This window comes from Falco naumanni, chromosome 12, assembly GCF_017639655.2.
Source record: "Falco naumanni isolate bFalNau1 chromosome 12, bFalNau1.pat, whole genome shotgun sequence".
NCBI classification, from domain to species: domain Eukaryota; kingdom Metazoa; phylum Chordata; class Aves; order Falconiformes; family Falconidae; genus Falco; species Falco naumanni.
The window spans coordinates 30,840,067-30,866,107 of NC_054065.1; the positions used below are offsets into that span (position 1 = coordinate 30,840,067).

Sequence of the window (26,041 nt, forward strand, 5' to 3'; positions counted from 1 at the left end):
GGGCTGCAGCAGCCCCCCAAACACCAGGGCTGCCAGGGAAACATGGCTCTGAGGGCCTCAGCCCTGCCATAGCCATAGGAGCTGCAGAAGCTCAATAAATAAGAAACAAAAACACGGGGGGAGATGCTTGTATTTCAACAGCCTTGTCTCAAGCATGGGCCAGAGGGGCACATACAACCACACAGTGGCTGGGTGCTGCCCGTTGCCCCGTTTGCTGTGGAGTCTAAAACATCCCTGGGGCCCACCACACGCCACCCCACCATTTTGGCAGAGCATAAACCCAGGGCACAGTGGGAGTGAAAGCTCTTTGGGAGCAACATCAGGAACCATAAGCTCTTCCTCATGTCTGGGGTCCTTGCAATCCTTTCCTGGAGCTCAAGCTGAGCCCACCCTGGCATATAGGGTTTCCCCGTGCACTTTGCCCAGCAACCTGCCCTGGGCCACCATCGCTGTCCATGGGGAGCACAACGCCACGGCCAGGCTCAGGTGTCTGCTGCACCCAGGGGCTGTGGCCAGGGTGAGGTGGGACCTCTGGTTTCTGGACGGTGTTCAGCCACCGTGCCCGAGGCCAGGGCTCTCCTGAGGAGGACAGAGCTTTCCCCCAAGACCCGCCGCCAGCTCCTAGCCACAGTCTGGTTTCTGTTTCAGCTGGCACTGCAACGTGTTTTGGGAGCCACCTAATTTGTCTCACGAAGCAATCTGCTGTACTTTTCCCAGAAAAAAATGTGTTTTAATTTCAAAGGGAAAAGCACGTTTTATCTGGAAGCAGCCAGTCGGCTGGTGTGCAGCAGCTGTTTGTATAAAACTTGCCCAGCCTCCCCTGCTAGAGGGTGCCGGGCCCCCGGGCCTGAACCAGCCGATGCGACCGCGCAGGCTGTGCCTGTGCTTTGTCAGCCCTGCTGCATACCAAAGATGACTAATAGAAGTATTTTGCTATCTATCATCCCATAAATGCTTACTGGCTTGTAATCTGACTTGCTCATAAGAGTCCAGCCACCGCGCCAGCAGTTATTTTTGGCTGTGCAAATTCCATTTTCCTGTGTTATTTGCTGCAACCAGACCGATGCATTCGCATTTTTGATAGCCATGTTGTCGGTTCCTGTGCTCGCTGACAAACGAGCTAATGTCTTTATTGTTTACCGAAAAGATGTTGTTGAGAATTACTGGCCTGGAATTTTAAACCTCTCAAGTGTATGCCAGCATGAAATTACTGTCCTCAAAGGCAATTTACTCCCTGAGAATCCCACGCTCTTTGAAATAACTCTACCACTTATGTCACCATGTTTTTTCCTTAAAAAAACCCCAAAGTCTACTACAATTCAGCCCCACTGGAGGAGCACTGTCATATCGAAATCTGCTTGTTCTGAACAAAAAATAAAGATACATGTATGGTAGTGAGTAACCAAGAAAGGTGAGGGAACATACTTTCTTTTCCAGAAGTCAGAGTTGATGGATGAAGTCTGTCAAAGACCTCGAGTAGGAAGAAATCTCCAGAGCATGTGGGTAAAGTACTGGGTGAATTCTGGCCGTGCACCTCACAAAACTGAGCAGGCCTGTTATCAAGGACTTCCTCTTTTTCTTTTCTGGAATTTTCTAGCTCAAAGCTTAACCTGTGGGGGATGCTTCTGGTTTCATGGAGAGCAATGACCAGCCAAAGAAGGAACAGACCATCCAGACAAATCAGAGGCTGGCAGACAAGCAATTTTATCATCCCCAAGCATTCATCGAGTCATAAATTGATTTAAATTCAGTGTGGATTTCTTTCTCCCCACTCCTGTAAGGGCCAAAAACATTTTAACGTGGAAGTACTTACAGAATCTAACAAAGTGTAGGCTTTAAAATAAAGCCTTTATTCCAAATAAAATTGTACTGACAAATCTGGCTTACCCAAGCACAATGCTTCCAAGCACCTCTAAACAGGACTGTACTGAAATTAGAAGCAAATTTAGCAAGTTTCTATAATCAATCTGAAAAGTATACCTAGACATTCAATTTAAAACTGTTTTGTTGAACTATAAAGAAGTCATATCGGATGAATTAACAAACAGTTGTCATTTACAGCCTACACGAGTATTCCATTTCCCTTATTCTAAATTGGTTTTGGGAGGCGTGGGGGGAGCTCAGTAGTTTAGTTTTTTCTCTTTTTTCCTCATCTTGTGAAGGTTTTTTAGCTGCTTTGCCACAGTGATGATTGATGATGGAGGCCACCACTTAAAGCAGTTAGCTGATAATGGATGATGCAGGTACTAAGAGGCCAGGATTTTGGTGAAAGGGAGAGCACACTATAGATATAAGAAAAAAAATATTACTAAATGCAGTGTAGAATTAAGAAGTACAACTTTTCAGTAGAAAAAAAAAAGTATAACTTTAGTAGAACAAAAATCACTACTGTTGTAGCTCCTTTAAATGTGTATAAAGCATTTTCCTAAATAGAATGTTTGATGTTTCTTTAAAAACAGACACAAAAGTACTAATCCCAGTATAAAGCAGTTTAAAGTGTAAGTTTAACTATTAACTGGTTTATACCGATGGAAGATAGGGGCTGTTTTCCTCAGATATTCCTGAACTTAAATTATCTAAAATACTTTAGTCTATACCTAATTAAGCAGAAGAATAAATCCCATTGAAGTCAAAGAAGCTACTGATGTGATTAAGGAAGATACATACTTAAATTCTATTTGGAGTTTAGATCCAAAAGCTTAACTCCATCCCTATTCAGCAACACATTTAGGCAACTTTAGACACTCGCTTAAATCAATAGGATTACATGTTTGCTTGAAGTTACCCATTAATTTAAATGCCATGCTAAATAAAAAAGTACTTACGTAATGGATTAGTTCCGGTTGAAATTTTGTAATTATTATCTAGGAATGTTTTTAAGAACCTGAAATGCGTTCGTTTTTCCATTAATTTTTCAACCATCTTCTAAACATGAAAAAATACTTTCAGTTTTAAATTATCTTACCTTTTGCCATCTTCTTTCCACCAGAGAAAAAAAAAAAAAAGTAAAAATAAAAACAAACGTGGTGGCAAAGGAAGGGAATTCTCTTTTCATTCACAGGGGGAGGGGAGCATAGTTTTAATTTCTTGATGTTTTAAAAAATGAAATACAACCAGTAAGATTTTAAATGAAGCAACTCTACGCAAAACCAAACAATGCACTAATGTAATTCGTATTTTTCTAACTGGGCCAGTTGAACACAGAACTTGTAGAAGGTTTTCACTTAAGTGTACAAAGAGCTCTGGGATCACTTTTTCCTGACACAAATGTCTGTAACTTTACACCAATCTACCCTTCTTTTTCACTGCTTTAAGATGAACTCCAGATCTAAGAGTAAGAGAAGAAACAAGCCAGCATTTGTATTAAGAAACATTTTTATTAACAAAACAGTAAATTCCACTTGCTTAGCATTTCCAATAATGAATAAATTGGCCTTGCAACAAATAAAAAAATCGTAAATATCTATCACAGAAAGCACTATAAGGTTAGGGGCATTGGGCCTCTTTTCAGTGTCTTAGGGTTGAAAGTTTCACACGTTATTTAGTGTTTTGTTAAAAAAGGCAACACAATACAGTCATAGAAATGAAGCCATCTCAGTCAAACAAATTAGGTTATTATAGAGAAAAGATCCAATTTTATGTTAGGTAGTTGCTTTATGTCTGTTTGTTTGTTTGTTGTTGCTGCTGTTTTTAAACAAAAAGGAATTTTAGATCCACTTGCTGGCACTTCTGATACATCCATATTTCTTTTTTGTTAAATTATGAAATTAAAGAGGAAAAAGGAGAACCTTCAGAAACAGTGTTAAAAACATGTTTGCTTATTATAGTAGTAGCAGATCTTTTTTTTTTTTCCTTGATGTATGGATTTAGTTAAAGATTAATCTACCAAACTGCCTGGAAGTTGACCTGACCATGCTATTTCATTAATGCAATCAATACCAAGCAGAAAAAAACATTTCATCTCACCCAGACCATACTCTGTCATGTCCTGTCTCCTGTCATCTGATCATTCTTGTTCTTCTAGGTATCTTCAAGCACTTAAATCTGAACACCACCTGGCTTTCAACTTCTTTCCTCCCTCCAGCTGAAGTCTCTTGCTTCCAGCAATGACTCCAGTATACCTGACCTTGCCGTTCCCTGAGTACAGCTGTCTTGTAAAGGTGGGAGAAATCGGGAATGCCATAGGTGAAAAACAATCTAAGATATGAACATCAGATGGATTTTCGTGAACCTGTTCTCATTTCTGTGTAAATGCTAAAGAAAATACAAATTTGTTTTATAAATGCAACATGACACACCTCAATGTGGTAGGCAACCTTCAAGAGAGGTGTTTTCATGTCAGCTACATGTATTTTTAAAGTGCTCTGACTCCCAGATAGATAGCTGTACCAGTTTCCAGCCTTTTTCATCAGCTACAGTGAATAACACACAACAAAATGTTTTGTGCCTGCTGTTTAAAGCTAATTTTAAATTCCTCCTTCCTGTCTGTAAAGTGTGAACATCTATATCCCTCCCAGGAGGCCTTCCAATGATTTGGTTGATTTCTATTGAACTACCCTCTTTCTGTCCAATGTATTCCCTTTGAACTTCCGTGTAAATAAAATGTTAGGCTATGGTTTATTGCTGTGAACCTAATGAAATAATACTAGAAAAAAAGCTTAACATGTAAATTACAGCATTATATTTAATATGTTTAACTAAAATGCATTAATGTTTTATATATGCAAGAAAAGCTATGTGTTACTTTAAAACATGATGAACTTATACTTGTCTGGTTATGATGTCTTGCAATGCTACATCAACTTAGCTAAAAATACATTTTCATATGTCAAAATGCCCGCCATTGAAAAATACTATCGTGCACCTCAAGATTATGTCCTTTTTGGAGAAAGGGGTAAATTCTGCAGTAGAATCAGCCTGGATAATTAAAATGGGTTTTTTAGGTCTTTTACCATCCAATGCTGTAGTTAATGTAACTGAATGCCAGGTAAGCACTATACGATACTTCCTAAGATTCTCATGAAACTCATCATTCTCATAATTTCTTAAGAACAAGGTTTCTGTAAGGCAAACCATGCTCTCCAATAGTGAAGCTTTGACTGGAAGCCAAAGGCCAGTTAAGTCACTAACTATTTAGATAATTAATGAGTGTCTATTTATAGGAAAATTGGCCATTCTGATCAACTTCATTGATGCATATCAGGAGCAAGAGATGGGGATAGGAGGGAAAAGACAAATTACAGTAGAGATACATTTTTTCTTTCTAGTCCACTTCTTTCATACAAACTACTAAAACTAAATTGCAACAGAATAGAGGCTGTACAGGTAAGAAAAAAATTAGCTGACTCTTATATACATTCATACACATCCCCCTTAGTATAACCACTACACTGTAAATTAAAAAAAAAAAAAAAGAGAAAAAAAAAAAAGGGGAAGAAGTCTGGGACAATTCATAATGGCTGCAAAAAAACTGAAGTATGTCTGTTGCTCCAGATGTCATAAAACTCTCTATACCTAGCAACACTTATAACATTGAGTTTACCAAAAATGGCTGAAGAGCAGATATAGTTTGCATTTTCTATACAACAGGCTATAAAACATCACTTATCACAGTCCAGAAAGCACATATAGATGTGTTTTTATATAAACATATGTAGTAACATATTAAGCGTGCATGAAATTTCCCAATGATTGCATCTATGCCCTCTTGTTTGTTTTTTCTTTTTTTTTCCTTTTTTTTTTTTTTTTTTTTTTTGGAAATGTGCCTTATATTCCAGATTTTTCTTTTTGTTTTTGAAAATAAGGCCTCCGTACTATTTTCCTCACAACCAGAAAGGGGCTTTTTGAAAGTATTTCTACGTAAGTCTTCAGAAAAGCCAGCACTTTGTTTCAAATGCAAGTTTCCAATCACTGCTTCACTGCACCAGACGGCAAACTCTTTATGTTTGCTTGTTGAGTCACCATATATAATGACAGTCTTCTCTGACAATAAGACTAACTTACTTCTCAAGAAAGCGCTAGCACTTTGGCTAAATCCAGAATCATAGGTAGCTTCTTTTTTCTTTTTTTTTCCTGTTTTGTTTTTTTTAATTTGTTTTGTTTCATATTGTGCCTTGATGTTGTAGTAATACTCCTTGCTTTATGAATGCGTGGTGTCATCATTGTCTTTCAGAAATGTTCCAGCAACATAAAGACAGGCAGAGTAAATGAAAACACTGTGGATGTTAGGGAATTTATCAGCTCCTGTTTCTGAAAAACAAGAGCATGAAATGCTTGTTTTTAAAAACAGTCTTTCCTTTCTGATTGCATTCCCTGTCTTTTTTGTTTGTTTGTTTTTGAATGTGCTTCATAAAAAGTAAAGTAAATAAGTTTGTATTATGTCTCAGATAAAATGAAGACTATTTCTATACAAGCGTTCTTTTAATGTTGAGATCAGACATAGTACTCCTTATCCTTATTTTTCTTGTTTTTGTTGGTACTTTTAGCGCTGTTGGGCTGTTTTTCCTTGATCACAGCCCCATTGGATTGTGCTGAGTTACTGATGTAGTTTCGACTCTCATCTACGTGATACGATCCTTCATCTCGATTCCTGTACTTGTACATAGCATACAGGAGAATGAGGATACACAGCGCCGCTGCTGCCACGATCCCAACTACCATGCCTGTTGTGCTGCTGGATTCACGGATCACCTCGGACGAGCCAGGGTACTCCCTTCCTCCTCCTGCCCTGGTAGGATTTGCTGTAGGTAGATAATGAAATAAGGGAGAGGTTATTATTGAGGTTACACATTGAGGAGTTAGCCATATCTACCTACTACAAACATGCATCTTTCTAACTGCACTCCCTAGGTCACGGCTACCCTATTATGGTACCCTACTCTACCGGCCTGAAAATGTTTGGGTTTGCAGCCCATTCCATTTTCATGTCTGTCACAGCACGAGTAAACAGACTTTTAAACAAGGAAAAGGACAGCAAGGAAAATCCCATTTTAGCCTTCAAAAGTATAATTTCCCCAAATGCTGTTATTAAGCAAAAGATGCTTCAATAATCTGAAATAACAGGCGTGCCACAATTTAAATGCTAGAACACAATCATCTGGAATGAAAGAATCTCCCTCGCCTGCTCCCCTCTGCCCCTTTCTCTCCACCTGTAAAGAATAAGAAATGACACTATAGTACTTGTTGAGAAGACAGTGATGACAAAACAGGCTACCAAACAGAATGGGGGAAAAAAAAAAATTCCCCCTAATAATAAATGACCGCAGCCAATAAGCTGGCCATAAATAAGGTACTCTCAGCTCTCCTTTAGACCTCCCTCAGCAAGCTTCCCCATTTCTCCTTTCCTTCTAATATTTTTTCCCAATTTAATTATATTTAGTTTTATTACTTTTACAGAGCTATCCAACCTTGCCTCCTCTTTTCTAGGTCAGAGCCATCCTTGAATATGGCTATACTTTAGAGCACTTTCTCACTCAACTTCTCCCATTCCCTCCTTTTGTAATTTCATTAACACCAATAGTAGACATTCCTTTGAGCAATGCTTTATGCCCAGAAAAAGCCTCTCAAATTGCAAAGAGTAAGGGCTCAGCCCTCTAAGAACCCACCTCTAAGGCCAGACTCTGGTCTTTTCAGTTGTGATATGAACTGAACTGACCTATGTCTTCAGACCGTTAAGTCTTCTTGATAGGACCTATTGTGTTGTCTGGCACATTTTGTCCCCTTGCACAGCCACGTGGAATGAAAGCCTAATTCCAAGAGGAATTTCTAGGTTAAACGCTCACAGCACACACAATGCTTATGCATCTCCCATGATGTCCTTTTTTATTGCATTTTGCAGAAGGAGGAGAGGCAGATCTTTGTATATAATTGCTTTCAGTGGCAATAGCAGAGATGGATCTTCTGTAACTTAGCAAGTGTCATGGACGAAAATGAAGTGACTTGGGTCTACACAATATTCCTCTGACTATACCAACATTTCCAGACTCCTGAGAGGCTGTGTATCCTCAGACTGCCAACCCTGGCTGCACTCAGAAGCAAGAAAAGAGCAGCGAGTGAACCAGGGTTTCCCACTGAGCAGTGCAGAACGCTCTCATTAAGCATCCAGGCTGGCTTATGGAAACTGCATTTTAAATCATTATGCATGGCTAAAAATGCAGTCAGTAAAATATGGTTGTTAACTAAGAGTATTATTAAACACTAGTTTTAACATATATATATATTAAATGTTCACATAAGTTAATGTTATGAATACATATCTATAATATATATGTATTCATAACATCAACTTTATCAGGCCTTGCCTACAGCTAGCATATTATGGAAGTGTACTAGAGAAATGTTTTGTTCCAGGTGCACAAAAGCACACTGCGCCTCATAGTCGCTTTTTTTGCACTGTAAAGACATAATAGGAAGATGATGTTTTTCAGGATGCTACATTAAAGGTAATACCACTCAAACTATCGACATTGATTAAAAAATTGCAACAAGTTTGGACAACCAGAATTAAAAGCAGCCACCAGCTACCGACATCTACGATTGGCCTATGAATAATAAAAGACATCAAAAAACCCACAAATACCAAAAAGAAATAAGTTCCCTCCCCACTTTGGTATTACTCATCATTTATTTATTAATGATTTGTGTTTTTAACGGTTGAAACACCACTCCTGGCAGTTATCACACATAGGTTTAAAGAAGGTGACATCTTATTTGGCTGAAAGAACAGAGGCACCACAGTAAGGCTCAAGAAAACTGTCACTCATGTCAAATAGTATTTGAAATTATTTTTTTTTTTCCCATTCTGAAAGTTCTTAGTTATTGAGTTGGTACAATTGGTATTTACTATGACTAGACAACAGAACTTGAAGTTTTGCTTCAGAAGGCTCTATGATTTTTCCTCATTTCAGGGTAGACGCCAGCCTACTAAGAAATGTGGTCTGTCCCAAAGTAGTCAGTGACTGGTTTAGATCCTGTTTCTTCATTGTAACTGTTGTAGAAAATGGAAGTTCTTGTATACACAGGTTGTCATTTACTGTTTTACAAGAGACAATGCATTGTTGCAGAACAAAGCCTCCTGAATATTTCCATAGTGAATGAAAATGAGACAAAGTCTTATCTTATTGTATGTGATTTCAGGAAATTAATTTCTGTCTGAGAAATAACAGAAGTAACTGAAAAAACTCTGTCAATACCTGATGGACTAACAGCTGCTCTTTCTCTTTAAAATACAGCCATTTGGGCCAAACACCATCTACTAACTTTACAATATCTACTAAATGACACTGAACAGCTTGCTCAGAGGAAAACATTCTTTTAACATTGCAACTTAAAAAAGCATGTAAGGAGTATTTTCCAACGTTACCTAAACTTCTGCCTTTCACCTGATGGCATCCTTTTATTTTTAAGAATGTTGTCACAATTATCTCATTTATCCCATCTGTCTGAGGAATATTCAGCCACTACATTAATGTTATTTAAACTTGCAACATTTTCAAAGCATCTGTCATTACACTTTTTTGGACTTCTGTAAAAGGAGCAGTTCAGCAAGGGAAATGACTTCTTGCTATTTTTCTTCTGTTTACATTAAAATATGCTTTTAGCCTAGCAGGGTCGCTCAAGACGAATGAAGGAGGCGAAAATATGAGGAATGTTTTACAAAGTGGATGGGTTTGTCTCTGAGCATTTTAGGTAGAAAAGGCTAATGGAGCACATGCTAAAGCAAGTGTCCTATTCTGAGACAGGGAGGAAAAGGCCACTGGGAAAATGATTTCTTCTGAAGTCTATGTAAATAAACAAATCCTCATCCATAACATTGCTGAAACAGCTGCTTTCTATTTAAGTAGGACCTTTATTTGGTACCCAGATTGAGTACCCAGGGGGAATTCACCTGGATTATTTTTTTTTTCCTGATGCAAGACAGGAGCTATTGCAAGGGACAACAGATGATCTCAATGGAGAGCAAGCAAAGATTAAAAGGTTACATACGTCTTGCACTCTGCTTCCCAACAATTTAAGAGCCACATGATGCAGTTTTCTTCCCAGCATCTTGGTACCTGAACCAGGCGGAGTTATTTGCTACACACACAGGTATATGTGTAGGGTAACCCTGTCTGCTACTCACTCAAGGTCTCTGTTAGTGTCTGCGGCATCAAAAAGACACTAACTTCATCCATTATTGTAAATGAGAAGTGAAATACCTTATAGGCAAATGTTAAAATCAAATGTCATAAAAAGACCCTGATTTTTAAGAATCCAAAAAATCCTGAAACTGTAAGTAGGATGGTTTGATTAGGAACAGGAGAAAATCATAAAGACTGTGATTATGCTCTGAGCATGTCAGAACTGTGAGAAGAAATAGGAGTCACCTTGTGGTATAATGATCCCATCTTAAAACAACTTCTCTGATGCACAGCTCTTCCTCTCGACAGCACATGGCCAGCCTTTTTGGATTGCCTCAAAGACCAGCTTAGAGGAGACTGACTTTTAAAAGCCTCTTCTACCACTTATTAAAAACTTTGCATGAAATAATAGCAATTGAGCACAGTTTTACGTTGCATAATAGTGGATTAGAAAGTTATCGTTCTTGACTCTAGTTCTAAGTCATTTAAACTTTAGAGGGAAAAAATATGACTATTTTCAGTGCCCAGTTTTCATTAATACTGTGAAAAGAAAATTGGAATTGCAGGCTCCCATGGTGATTGTGAATTGAAATTAGCAGACAAAAAACCCCAACCACCAAAACGCCACCAAAAAAAAAACAACCAACCCAACAAAAGGACCCCAAACCTGTTTTCTTTACATTTATGCCTTCCCACAAACTGAATAAGAAATTACTCACAAGACAGGAATGTTTAACTACTGCATTTGCAATGAGGCATGAAGGCAGTTATTTACTGGACACATATTAATTTTCATTCTGTGTGCTATCATTGTAGACCTGATTGTTGTCGACTTTCTGTAGCATTGTTGGATTCTGGTGGACTGATTTCTGAGCTCACTGCAATTTCAACATCTCATTACAATGAATACATCGGAAAAACAAATCTCAGCGCTTCCTCTGCTGAACCAGTGGGATAGATGCAGCACAACTGCAAACCCAGGATCTGCTGTAAATTCATGCTAGATAAAGCTCAAATTCAACCTGGTCTGAATACAGGGGTATCTCAGCCTGCTCCCTTCCTACCCAGCCTTAAGTGGCTCTCAAGGGGAGGCAAGAACTGGATCCCCAGGAAATGTTTATCAACAACTGAGCTGCCATGGGAAGGGAGGAGTGATTCCACAATGTGGCTGCTATAGTTCAGTGACAAACTTTCATCAGACTTGGAACAGTCTATATCCAAAGCCACAATCTGATCCCCGTGAGAGAGCTACCACAAGACTATCTGCGTTGCCGAACACACACTCCATGGTCCACGACCATAACGGCATCATGATTCAAAGAGAACGGGAGTGGAGACCTGCATACACAACACTGTGACGTGGTGGAGACGTGTGGTGCCTATGAGCAGAGTAGCTACATTTGCCATCTCAAATTCACACCATTGTATTTGTTCTAAGGAATCTGTCAGACACTTACTGAGTTTGAGGGAACGAGACAATAACCTCCTTTCAAATGTGTTTATGAGAAAATGATTAAGGTATCTGTTCTACTCTTTGCTGTGCAAACCCACGTTCTTTACTTCCTATAAACTGAAATTTCAAAGGTTCTCAGAAGGAAAGATGTAATGCATTACAATACCTCTAAAGTGACCTTAACTAACTTTGCTAGCCATAAAAAGAGCCTAGCTAAAAAACAGCACAGCTAAAAAGGTTGTTTTGCTAGGAAGCTAAACTTTGTCTCTGCACAGAGTAGAATGCTTGTTTTCAATTGCAATGATGTGCCATACAGTGACTTCAAATCATTTACAAATCCTACCAGCTCCTTAGGACTTCAGGTTTTGCGAGTAACGTTATTTTTCCTGTGCTTGAGAGGTGGAAGGGTTGTTGCCTCAGTCTCTCTTAAATGACAACAGAAGTCTAAAGGGAGATAGGTTAAGTTGGTAGCAGTGCCAATTGATAAAGCATACCAAATCAATGGGGTTTATAAGTTAATATGCTCTACAGAGCTGAGAGGAATATTTCACACAGTTTAATAAGAAGCTTTTGTGAAAACACTTTCCACAAAACTAAATTTAATTCTAGCCAAAATGGAAAATGTAAACCAATATATCACTTAATGATTTTAGCAGACTTCATCCCCATGCTCTTACCCTTTTTATTAGTGTATTTTAACATTTTCAGTTGTATTGCTCCTCTTTTAGTATTCCTTCCCTCCAAATATGGATCCTTTCTCCTTTTACCATTTCAGGTGTCCTACCTCTCCCCTCTTCTACATTTGTCATTCACCTTTGCATCTCTGCTTCTTTTTCTATGTGAAGTGATTTCTCCCATTTTTGTGTGTATTCTGAGAAAACTTTGGTAATTTGTTACTTTGTTTCAGAAATCTTGACTGATCAGCAGAGTCAGTGGGTAGTCTACATTTGAAATTGAAGTATTCCTAAATAGGAACAAAATTAAATGCTTTTGCAAATTAGATAACTTAAGGAAGGCAAAACACAAATGTGATGCTACTGACAGCATGTTTTCAAGGTAGAGCTAAGCTGCTGTAATCGTGGGGAACCACTTCAGACAGCTAAACCAGTATCTTTTGCTCAGCTAGTTGCCTGCAGCTCCAAGTCCCTGAAGACTCAGATGAACACCAGCATTATGGCAAGAAAAGGGCAGGGACGTTGGAAACACAAATTTTTGGTGGCAGCTAAGTCCAAGATTGACTTAATTGTACCAAAACCTTACAGTGTTAGCAACGATGACATTCGGGCCCCACTGAACTTAGCGAAAGCTTTGCTACTGAGCTTTGCAGGACCAAAGTTTCATTGCTTGCTATTTTAATCATTATAATCTCATTTAAAAAAGCCAAAAAAGCCCCAGACCACCTAATCTAGGAACCCATTTTCTGGAAAAGAACACCAAAATGTAGTTGTAAAGAGTGAGGAATGTGATGGCTTGGCCTGCAGAGCAAGAAATTATTCTTGCTCATGAAATGAGATGGAGGTGCAGACACCCACATTCATCTTTGCAACTGTCGGTGACTCCCTGACTGTCTTCCTTCACTAAGCAGCTGCTACATGAAGAGATAAATGCCTGTGCCACAAATATTATATATATGGCTTGAATGTTGGACCTGAAAGCACACTGCATTCAATTTGCTCGAAATACTGTCATCGAGTCAGATCCATTACGGACATCGTTGATAATGTGCCTGGGAAAAGAAGGGGCCAGGCTTTCAAGACATCCAGAATATACATGTGCACACGCTGGAAATGCAACGGCTACAAATACCAAGGTACACTCGCTAAATGACGGCTCAGATACAACTTGCAGATATAGCTACATTTGTTCAGCCTGAATCGTATTACTGCCAAGAGCTCATATGCTTCTCTGGGGGTGGGAAGAGAAAGATAAATGGACTTCAGGACTGATATATAAATTACACTTGATGTAATTAATGTTCTTTGTTCTTTTTCTCGTGATAAAATTATTAAAATTAATAGCACCACCTTGTTTTTCTTTGCTTCTCTCGTCATACTCTATAAAAAATTTCTGGTGTCTCTGACGTCAACACAAGGAAAAATATTAAGAGATATATATATATAGCTTTGTTTTATTTTGGAATACAACTCTCATGTTCTCGATGCTTTCATCCTTACTTTCATTTATCCCTCTTCTGTAACTTTTTAAAAGGTATGTTCACAACACGTGCTGTGCCTAGATCAGAATCTATGGGTTAAGCCAGCTTACATTTAAACCATCAAAGTCCCAAATATAGACCACAGCTCTTCACCTCAGAAGTGCTGGTTTTGAAACCTATGGGGCAGAATAGCACGTCAATACAGCAGAACGAGGTTTCGTTCAGGTCTTTATATAGTTAGAAGAAGATAGCCTACGGTTAGACTATTTCAGGTACATGCCTCCTCATTATAGGTTACTTTTGCCTCAAATTTTCTCTGCTTCCACTTATGAGCAACATCCTCAGAGAATACCTAGCTTTCAAACTTGTCAGCATTCACCTGCCACCTTGCAGGCTGTCAAACGCCCAGTCACACACTCAAAACCCCCAAAGTTTCTGCAGAGGTTCAAATTAGGTGGCTGAAAATTAGCAGCAACAGCCTTACTACTAAGTGTGCAAGAGAGAATGAAAATTCACACTGTGCTGCTGCTTGCTAGAAAGCACCAGCAAAAAAGTTTACCGTTTGCCCTTTACCTTCTTTGTCTGGCAGCAGGATAAGCAACCCTGCTCGCTGCCAGCAGTCTGTTAACATGGTTATTAGTTGATAAGCTGTGGCTGGCATACACCAATACTTTATAACACCATAATAATTGAATTTATCAGGTATTGCAAATGGTTAGCTAGAAGCACAATGGTTTGCTTGCACACCTGTAATTCCCCTGTTTGAATGCAAAAAAATTAACTGTGAAAGAGTGCTGGGATAGACGGTGTCCTGTGTCTTTTAACTCAGAAAGGCAAAACCCTGTGTCCTGCACGCAGGAGAGGCACCTTCCCACTTCCTTAGCAGAGTGTATTTTATTTTCCCTCTTTGCTAGGGGTGGCTGCCTCAAACTTTCATCTTTCTGACTGATCCTTTCTCCAAATAGCAGAGGTAAAGCAAATGTCCTATAGAATTTTAAGGACCCGATTTAACATTGCATTGTTCAAATCTGGTCTGAGAAAGCCTTGGGATAGAAGTTGAGTGATACAATGCTAATGCAGGCCAGTATTTTGGCTATAAACTTCTTAATATCTTTGAAAAATATTGCCTTTCTTCTCCTGCCAGCCGTATCCTGGGCTGCATCAAAAGAAGCGAGGCCAGCAGCTCGAGGGAGGTGATTCTCCCCCTCCACTCCATTCCCGAGACCCCCCCTGCGGTGCTGTGTCCAGCTCTGGAGCCCCCAGCACAAGGACATGGACCTGTTGGAGCAAGTCCAGAGGTGGGACATGAAGATGATGGGAGGGCTGGAGCCCCTCTCCTGTGCAGGCAGGCTGAGAGAGTTGGGGTTGCTCAGCCTGGAGCAGAGAAGGTTCCAGGGAGACCCTGCAGCACCTGCCAGTGCCTAACGGGGCCGACAGGAAAGCTGGGGGGGCTTTTGACAAGGGCCTGTAGTGATAGGCAAGGGGGAATGGCTTTAGGCTGAGAAAGGGGAGACTGAGATTAGATATCAGGAATAAATTCATCACTATGAGGGCGGTGAGACACCAGCCCAGGCTGCCCAGAGCAGCTGTGGGTGCCCCATCCCTGGCAGTGCCCAAGGCCAGGCTGGACGGGGCTGGGAGCAACCTGGGCTGGTGGGAGGGGTCCCTGCCCGTGGCAGGGGGTTGGAACTAGGTGACCTTTAAGGTTCCTTCCAACCCAAACCAACCTATGGTTCTACCATGTCCCTAAAAAGAAGGATGATAAATACTCCTGAGGAAAAGGGGTTGTTCCACAAAAAGAAGAAATTCAATGCACATGCATTACAATGTGACAAGAAATAGATCCAGTATTGCTCGTGTCCACAATATAGCATGCAAGAAAATATATGCGCTAGATGTAGCAAATCAAACCAGAATGAACTATAGCTCAAGGAACACAATGGGCTTGCATTAATCAAGGCACAAGTAGCACATAATCTAATTTCAAATAAACTAGAACAACTCATTTGTTTATATCAACAATCTACAAGCAGTCTTGATTCCCAGTGTAAGGTTGATTCAAAAGACCAATTTTTAGGACTACACGCTTTACCTTAGGACTTTTAAGCAGATTGCCACGAAAATCAATGGGACCTGTTCCAGATTCAATCAGCTATTTACTTCACCCTTACGCAAGCAAATCCTCTGCCTTTCCAAAATTCCATATTTAATCAGACAGAAGTCTTACTTGTCAGCAGTTTACTTAACTGAGGTTTCTGAAAACCTCAGTTTTGCAATTACTAATTCTTTTCTGCATTTTTCAACCAATGTCAGCGTGTGAAATCCACCCATGGAAAATGTTTTGAGAGGCCACATAATCTTTATTTGACTTTATTAAATCGGTTTCGGTAAAACTCATATTTAAAAAATAACCTGATGAAATGGCTTAACCCCAGCCGGCAGCTAAGCCGCTTACTCACTGCCCCCACCCCCAGTACGATGGGGAGGAGAATTGGGGAAAAAGGTAAACCTCGTAGGTTAAGATAAGAACAATTTAATAATTGTAAATAATAGTAATAGTAATTATGTTGATGATAAGAATAGTAGTAGTAATAATAGAAATAAAAAGGTGAGAGAGAGAGGAATAAAACTCACGAGGGAAAAAAATACAGGTGATGCACAACACAGTTGCTCACCGCCCGCCGACTGATGCCCAGCCCATCCCCGAGCAGCGATCGACCCCTCCCACCAACTGCCCCCAGTTTATATACTGAGCGTGACGCTCTATGGTATGGAACATCCCTATGGATAGCTGGGGTCAGCTGTCCTGGCTCTGCTCCCTGCCGGCTTCTTGTGCACCTGCCCCTGGGCAGAGCACGGGAACTGGAAAGTCCTGGATTTACAATAAGCATTACTTAGCAACAGCTAGAACATCAGCGTGTTATCAACATTATTCTCTTACCAAATCCAAAACACAGCCCTGTGCCAGCTGCTAGGAAGAAAATTAACTCTACCCCAGCTGAAAACAGGACACTTGAAAACCAGATTCCTTTCTCAGGATGTAGATTAGGACAGGTCAGTGCTGTTTTTCTTATACTTTCTTTGTGTTTATGCTTCTATGCCAAATTGGAAAGATCATACTTCAGAAGCCAAAATAGAGATTGTTCCTGTTGGGAGTTCAGAACACTTCAACTGGCATGATCAGCATGGGCTGCATAAATGGATAAAATCTGACTTTGAATTTTAAGAAAGAAAGAAAGAAATATTACTAGCATCTAAATGAATTATATAGTTTACTTGTTGAAATATGCATATAAACCCCTTCATGATACTTCAAAAGCACATATATGTGTTTGGGGTATTTTATACCCTGGTCTTCAGTTAAGTGACTCTTTTATTCTGGCTTTAAAAGTTCTACACCTTTTTTGATAATGGTGGAAAATTATCATAGTGAAGGCTGTCAAAGTACACACATCTATTTCTGTGGCTAACAACTAATCATCATAAAAGATTTTGAACTGCCAGAACCTATTTTCACATATTAGGGATACAAGCACAGAAACTGGGGCTTAATTAGCTTTATCATTGCAAATGATACATTGAATCTTGAATACTTGTCTTGAAAATCAGGATTGTTTTGTTTAAGAGAGCACAGTCATAGATCCAATTTCTTTTTTTTTTTTTTTTTTTTTTTTTTTTTGTTGTTGTTGTTGTTGTTGTTGTTTTGGTTTGCTTGTTTGTTTCTTACAAAGCCACTGCATTAGCAGACAGTTAATTCCTAAAGGTCTATGTAATACCTCATTCAGTAATTTTGTACTTCGTTTGATTTTTTTTTTCCAGTCATTCTGGATATGTCTCACTCTCCAGTTAATGCTGGAATGTTCTGTGAAGCAGGCTCTCTACCTGGATGTAGGAAAAGGAATAGGCCACAGCAACTGTTTGAGTGAGCGACAGTTTTTTTCTACAATTTTTTCTGAGGAAAGTCAGGAAGGTAAGCCCTCAAAAGCATATGTATATACTTGGAGGGAGAGAGAAAACAAGAAAGAATGAATAATTAATGGATTGTGTGACAATTTCCCCCAGATAGCCTCAACAAAGAAACAAGACCATGTTCCTCCACTTCGGTGTGTGCTGAATGAGAGTAGACTTCTCCTGCTCTCCTCCAACCCTGCCCACAGAACTGCCACCCTCAGCTCTAACCTGTCCCCATTCACCTCCTCGCACATCATCTCACGCAGGGATTGTACACTTGCCTGACTGACTAACAAATCACTTCTACACCTGAATAAAATCACATGACACTTGTGCACATTTAATTGTCCATGATCCAGACAAGCACTGAAAAATCTAGGGAGTTCCCCTGGAGCCAGAGGGTATGACACGTATCGTCCACGTGCATTTGTGAATAAGTGGCGCGGGCTGCCTGGTTCGCTTCTCTGCATTCATCTCCCAGTCCTGGTACTGCAGCAGGATCATGTGCATCAGCTTTGCCTAGAAATACCTTCAGGACTGAACCACTCGTGATGTTTTACATCTTTAAAAGAAAGAAAAATAACAGAGACTTCTTTCATGGGCCAATCCTTCAGGAGCATTGATTAATATGCCCATTTTTCTTGAATTATTGTTTGTAAAATGAGTAGATTTCTTCAAACTACTAGACACGTTACCATCTGGTTTTGTCTATGCTGTGGAGACATCTAACTCCAAACCACTGAACATGTCTCAGCAGTCCTAATAATCGTCCCTTAACAAATTTCTCTGAACAAGAACTGTCTTTTCATGTTGTCTGCGTATGCCTGAAGCATGAAGCAGAGCATTAGGTACTGACATACAAATAACTACCCCAGTATTTACATCGTAAATGTTTGTTATTCTTCTAAACATTACAGAAGTGAGAACATCCAACTTTAGCAGGATTATGAGCGGAATACGAATGCACCTTCAAAGTTCACACACAAGGAAAACTGTTCATCATTTACGCACCAGTGGAGAAGGTCTTGTGCAAGTTAACAGAGAGCCTTGTATGATTTATAGCAACCTGATGTCGGGATTTCTAATCAGGCTTAGAGCACAGTGAGCCACTGATATTAGAATTGATAGAAAACCATTACTTTCAGAAAAAAAAGCCAGTTCCCCAGTTTCCATGCATATTTTGCCTTCTGATATGTTCATATCACTGCGACGGCAATTAATACATGCTAGAAAGCCTTAGCTTGTGCTGTCATCTCTAGGCTACGTATTAAACCTCTCTTTGAATGCCCCATCCCAGGCCAGGCTGGACAAGGCGTTGGAGCTAGATGGTCTTTAATGTCCCTTCCAACCCAAACCATTTGATGATGATGACAATGTTTGGCAAGGAGTGTCTACTTAATTGTTCCCATTTCAAAGGCATGTTTAGCTAACAATAGCTGCATTTTGTCTTAAACTGTGCTTAAAAATTAACTTCAGAATAATTTCATATTTGTCCCAAATCCCCTGTACCACTTGAGGTTACACAAGGAAAGGATGTGTAAGAGTGTGAACACCACCACTACCACCAAAATCACACAGAATGAATTTGAGGAGTCAGAATTCTCTGAACTATAGAAAGATTGTTTGTGAGAGTGAAAGAAAACCTTTCCTTTAGCACGTGCTGTTGTTTTCAGCTGCTCCCAACACCGGGAATGTATGAAAATCCTTAGGCTGCTGGGAAGCTCAGTATTCCCATATTTCAATAGTGTAGCTGGCAAAGAGTAGAGATCAGTGTTGGTGCAATGGACCAATCGCCCTTTTTAACCTCATTTTCTTAGATACTTGAGGAAAAAATTCTTTTTGAAGAAATTCAAATGAGAAATGGCATATTTGTAATTCACAGTGACAGACACCAAGAACTCAGCTTGTTGACAAAGAAGTGGTTCAGCTCACAAGAAAATAATTTGGAAAAATGTAAGATTTGCTTTCTGTTGCTTTGAGGAGGGGTTTACAATTTTTTTAAAAAAATTAAAACAACCTAAACAACCATTGTAACTCCAGTTATAGGAAAATTAATCTATATTTGAAGCCTCTCGGTTCCTTTATGTATAGACGTGGTAGGTGGTAATGTTTAGAAAGTTTGTAAATAAAGCATAATTTTCACCCTGCAGTAGTTCATACAGACATGCCTGTATGTATTTCATCTAAGTGTTTTAAAAGGCTGATTCAAGAAAATGCAGCGATCTTTCTAGCACTGGAAACACATACAGAACTACAGGATAATTGGACTGAGGCACAAATATTCCCTTTATGTCTTGAGCCATAATGAACACAGTAGCCCTACGAACTAACTGCAGTTTTATTATTTTTTTGTTTGTTTGTTTCAGCTCCTTGCACAATGAATTCCATGAAGTGCATTAAAGTAGGGCACTTGCAGTGATGCATAAATTATAGGAGGCACTTCACCTCCTACTGCAATGTTATCTTGCTGCCAGATGCGCCGGGAATACAGTGCAATAATTTGTGACAGGAAAAGAAAAGCAGAACTTCTAATAACAAGCATAAATCATTCACAGCCTGTATTTTGCAACTCTGCCCATTAGGAAAAAAGGTATCAGTGCTGGGACCAAACCTAAACCATCACAAAGTGCTTGAGAATGTATAATTCCTAGCCTTCTCCACCTCTCCAATACATGCTATCCCGCAGCAGGGGATGTATCTATGCAGGAAGCAGTTTGTGTGCAAAGCCCTGCACTGCTCTGCTACCAGGACAAAGCCTTCCCCAGAGCCATGGCTGAACCGTAAGAGTCACTTTCAGCAGTGGCTTGTTTGCTTTGTCTTGGCCATACTGATGCTTTGGAGATTTCTGGCTGTCGCCAGCTGTTTTCTGCATCGCGATGAGCCTGACCAAGAGGCAGAAAAATCAACACATGCTCCAAGATCAGTCCACAAGCATCTATCCCTATTATTGGTCCTTACTTAATAATGTAGGAAAACAACTGATCCCATTTCTCCCTCAGAATCAAGAATCAGGTCTACGAAAGATAACCAGTGCTACCAGCTGGTGGTATACGTCACTGAACTTGATCCTGCCTAGTCTTATCCTACGTACCTACAGAACAGGGGCAAGACCTGACACCAAACACAGTCCTGGGAAGTGGAACCCAAGAGCTGCCAGACAAATGCAGATCAAGAGATGATGAAGCATTTTCTTTGGTTGCAACATGTGAACATGAACAAAAGAGCTTGTTTGTACAAGACCCTTTTTTCACTTTAAAGGTCGTTTTCTGCTAAAACTTATAAAACCAGTGAATACCATATATTCTGGCCTTAGGACTGCCAAAAACTCTATCTATCCCATTTCTGCTGGGGCCGCCAGGAGAGGTTTTCAACCTAATTTCTAACTTAAAACTCTGTTAAGTTCCAAGTTTGAGAAGGATTTAACTGTAAATTGTAGAAAAGAAGAACCATTCACAGGCATGTTAGAAACCGTAAGAATTTTTATCTGGTCTAGATTTCCCTGCCACTAAACTCAGTGATTTCACTTCATTTGACCCAGTTTGGATCTCTCTGGAACATTTCAATAGCTACAGAAGTGGCTAGAGAATAACTAACAAATAAAATACCAGCCCAGTATAACTGGAAAAAATAAGCTGTGTAGCTCACTGAAACTCAGCAGAAATCAGAGCTCTACAGAGCTCAGAAAAGGCTGGAACAGCAGTCCTGATATGCAGAATGGCAATTTGTCCACTCGCAATTTTATAACTCTTCACATAAAATCAGTAAATCAGCCCAGGTCCTTTTTTTGGATAGGTTTCCCCTAACATTTTTCATAACTTGTCTACAAAATGAAAAGGCTTTATTATTTCCTCTATGACATGATGCTGAAGGAACAGAAACTCTTACTTATTTTTATTATTATTATTATAATAATCATCACCATTATTCTTTGTGTTGTTATTAGTATTTAGAGTAGGAGGGGGGAACGTGAAGAGACTGTGAAAGCAATATGTGTTGCTTTACTATACAAAACATAACGCAGATAAAATATGTTGACTAAGTTTTGCATGCTAATAAATTTGTTATGACTTCATCCAATTACGGCACATTTAGCAGTTTGTATACCACAATGAAATCTGCAATTATAATTTTTGTGACTTTATGTTCCAGACAAGTTGATGGGATTGCTGCTTAGCAGCTCTTAATCTGCTCTACGTTTTTATGTTCCGTACAAAATTTGTTGCAAATTGCATCTTTCCATTTATTGTTTAGAAGACAGGTGCACAGAAAGTGAAGCGGGTGGTGGCAGACCAAGACTTGTTAGCCACCACATACTGCCACATATTTATCCTGGAAAAGAAGCCCTATCTTAAGCATAAATCTCACTAATCAGGAAAATCTAGATAATGAGTATTTTCTATGACATACAGGTTTGCCATATTCAAATTGTGTGTTGAATAGGCTCTCATTCTGAGCTGAGAACTTTGGTTAGAAACGGGCATATTATGGGCAATCATCATAGAAACATATGGTTATGGCTCTGTCAATAAAACTGGATGGGCTCTGGCCATCCCTGAAATGTATTCCTGACAGAGAAATGTTGACCTGAGAGCTCTGAGGGCATCTTCTCTGCTGCTGGGGTGGATCCTTTTGCTGACTGACCATCAGGCAGCAAAACAAGAAATCAAATGGGATCTCAGACTACGGGCTCTGAAGTGCAAATGTAAGAGTAAAACGGTCCTTATTCGCCATATGTTCTGCCTCCAAGAAGTTATCTGCCAGGAAACATAAGCTTCACCATGAGGAGTAGCAAATCTGGTTTGTCAAAAGGGTTAAGGTGAAAAAGCTGAACTGAAGCATGGGAAGGATTTAAATGGAGGTACATATCCTTTTCTATCTCCTACCCCAAATGAAAAGAGGAAAAAAAAAAATCATCAATCTGTCAGTGTTAACAATATTATGCTTCTCTCCCTTAAGTTCCAGCCTCCCATTTAGGAGTAGCTCAAATCCACATGAAGCTTGCAGTATTACCGAGATGGACCTGTGCCTACCAGACTATTAACGGAGAAAGCTTATTCATAAGATGAAGTGACTAAGGCTAAAACAGCTTGTGGAGAGAAAGATATGCTAGAAGTTATGACTTCAGTAACCTCTTTGGTTCATCTTGTTTCAAATACAAGAAAGGACAAGGCCAATGAAGAGGGAGGCAAATTAATAGCTTTTAAGAGTTGAGAGTGGGAGGACAAGTGACATTTTGATGTAAAGAATGACAGATAAAATGATCCAGACAACTGGGATTATATGGAGAACATAATTCCTGTGCCATTCCACACTTCTTTTTTTAAAAAATAAGCAGTAACAGTTGGGATCCAAGAAATGAAGCACTAAAACCATTCTCACATCAACAAAACCGAGAAGCATAGCTGGGTGCTGAATGGTAAGTTAAACCAGGAGAGGTAAACACCGGGACGTAAAGCTAATGGCAATGTTTTGCAGGAAGACTAATATTCCCATCCCCCTTCTGGACCATAGGTTGGACAGAAATGATAACCTGTCAGAAAGCTTCATTTCACCCCTCTCATTCCTGCACCCATCAGCTAAATGACTGAGCATGGCTCCGGGAGTACCAAGCCTTGCAGCTCCACATCTGAAATTTAAAACAACCTCAGAGAAGAATTATTCTGGAATTGTATTGGCTATCTGCAAGCTGTAAGGCTGAGACAATACAAATTCACAGCTAATATTCATATTATTCATATAAATACAAATACAACAGCTGCATGCTCACAGGGTTTTGGAAATGTTTTAGTGCTGAGTACATACTGTATTGTTTCCAATTACCTTATAAAAGTTAAACCAAAATATTAAAATTATCTACATTTACAGTACATAAATGTCAATTTATCGATTGAGCAGTACTGCCTGAGTTAACTAAAGCAGGGAAGCAATTAACATGAATGAGCTCAGAGCCATATGAGCTAGTGCATTGACTCATACGGGACAAGGCAGTTGTTAAACTCAAGAATTTGGAAAATGAGAAGGAAAGAGCAGAGGGGAAAAAAGAAAAAAAACCCTGAAAATTATTTTTCAGACTTTCAGAAAATGAATTCTTATCCCAACTCCTAAACATCTTGATCATGATGTCTGGGACTTCTGCAAGTGAAATGTCTTCCTGAGAGATTCAAAAATGTGTAAGGTGGGTGTACCTGTTGCTGCTCAGATTTAAGAGTAGTCATTCCATCTTGTGGCATTTTGAAAGCCACTCTGAAATCCTTTTATTGGCCAGCAAAAGAAACCAACCACAAAGTATTCTCATCAAATCTATAAACATCTTGGTTCCTGGAAGCACTCAAATGCCACCCTGCAGGTCCATCAAACATGGAGACAAGCCATAAATGTCTCTGCCTTTACTTAATTCAAATAAATAATTATTCCATGTGGGTATTAGGCTATGTGACTTGGAAAAGGAACCATGCATCTGCATTTGAAGCAAAATTTAATTTGTCTTAAGGCTATGTAGACATATCTCCTGCCTCAGATTTGGGTGCTGTACTAAGATTGCTCTTGGCTGTGATTTGCATTTATAGACTGCTTTCAAATTTAATTGATTTCTGCTTTGATCTTAATTCTTTTCGTATTAGGTATTGTAGCAAGTAGCAAAGATTACCAAATTACCTAACCAACTGAGAGCAGGTGTGCTACCAAATAGCACAGAATTCAAGTGAATAAGAAAAACGGAGATAGATATATTTTAGCACAGGCTGCTCACTCAGAAAAGGTAGCAGCTAATCCAAGATGACAAAGGAAGCAGGAGTAACTCATCGCACTATCTGGAATTTTTGAAGGTTATAGAGGAACGTAATGCTTCGCACTGCTGCTATGAAGTTTTGCATTCCTCTCCCATCTGTGATAAACATTCGGATTTTTAGAGAAGGCATGAGGTATTTCATTGCATATGAAGGTAAAAGGGAAATTATACCACAGAGAAAAATCAGTACTAAATCTCCATTATCCAGTGGGAGTAGGAAAGACATGGCCAAAACACTACAAAGTTTTTGTTCCACAGAAAATACTAGAACATCAAAATTTTTCATTTCTAATCAGAACTAAAACATACACTCTGAATAGTCTTGGCTTGGAAAAAAGCCATAAAACAATTTGAAATTTCAGACCGTTGTATTCTATGTCTTCAGCTTCAGGTTTTTACTGTCTATACAGTATTTTATACCACATAGGACAATTCAAAATGAACTCTACTGACATGATATGACATTTTTAATATGGTACTGTTATCGTATTTGGGGGAAATTCTTAAGGCACAAAAAATTGCACCATCTTTCTCCTCAATGATGTTGTCCCTCCTCTATCACAATACCACAGCTGCAACAGCCCTAGAATGCCCTTCCCGGTCCAGGCTCGGGTCAAGCTACAACCTTGCTCAGATCACGACTATTGATGTGCTCCCATCCATTCTTTGAAAAAAAGATAGCAAGCTCCCTCTCCGCTGACGCTGCCCTGTGTAGAAAGACCCCAGTTCAACTTCTCCCTGCTATGTGAGAAAGGGCTGTCCCACTAGACAGGACTCTGGGGGACTGGAGCATGCAAATATGAAATAAAAGAAAGTAATAAAAAAGTTGACTAACCTAACCCACCTGAGCTCGGCTCACAGGGATCGATGTCCTCATCATCGCTAGGACATTCAGCCGAGGCCACCAGGATGTCATCTGTGGTCTGCAAAGAAAAGAAAAGTCAGATGTATTTTAATTGACTGAAGATGTTGTAAGATTCTCACAGGCATTTTTTTTCCTTGCTTGGCTTTATGTAAGGCCCAGAGTATTCCAGACTTAACACGTAACGGCACAGCGACACTCTCCAACTCCGTATTAATGGGACTTTGCTTTTCAATTTGCACTTGTCAGTTTTTAGAGGAACTCTGTTAGATATCCAGTGCAGGCACTTAAACATTTTATTTTATTATTTTTTTTAAATAAGAACAGAAAGTAGAAGGATAGAATATGTATATTGGGGCTGCTGGTCTTCCCTCTTTATCTCCAGTATCTCTACTATGACACTGCTGAAAACATTGAAAGCATTAAAAACCCAAGTCAAAATACTGAACTGCCTGCAGCTGCTATAACTATCAGAAACGTAGTGATGTTTTCTCCATTAATTGCACTTGTTGCTCTGATGTAGAGCCAACAAAAAGGAAAAGAAGCAAAATACAGGTGATGCCCAGCACAGTTGCTCACCGCCCGCCGACTGATGCCCAGCCCGTCCCCGAGTAGCGATCGACCCCTCCCACCAACTGCCCCCAGTTTATATACTGAGCGTGACGCTCTATGGTATGGAACATCCCTATGGATAGCTGGGGTCAGCTGTCCTGGC

The 26,041-nt window shown here is 39.6% G+C and overlaps 1 protein-coding gene across 28 annotated transcripts in view; it reads right to left on the reverse strand.

Annotated features, from left to right (window-relative positions):
• Positions 1-3,357: 3,357 nt before the first annotated feature.
• NRXN1 (neurexin 1) overlaps positions 3,358-26,041 on the reverse strand; it is a 725,766-nt gene continuing 703,082 nt past the window's right edge. For 17 of the 28 annotated variants that reach the window (XM_040611881.1, XM_040611873.1, XM_040611876.1 and 14 more), the window contains 2 exons: positions 25,300-25,387; positions 3,358-6,740 (listed from right to left, as the gene is read on the reverse strand). In XM_040611881.1, the coding sequence (XP_040467815.1) occupies positions 6,433-6,740; positions 25,300-25,387 (396 nt within the window). In that variant the 3' untranslated portion in view covers positions 3,358-6,432. The remainder of the gene's footprint in view (positions 6,741-25,299; positions 25,388-26,041) is intronic. The other 11 variants (XM_040611882.1, XM_040611879.1, XM_040611880.1 and 8 more) reach the window with 1 other exon arrangement.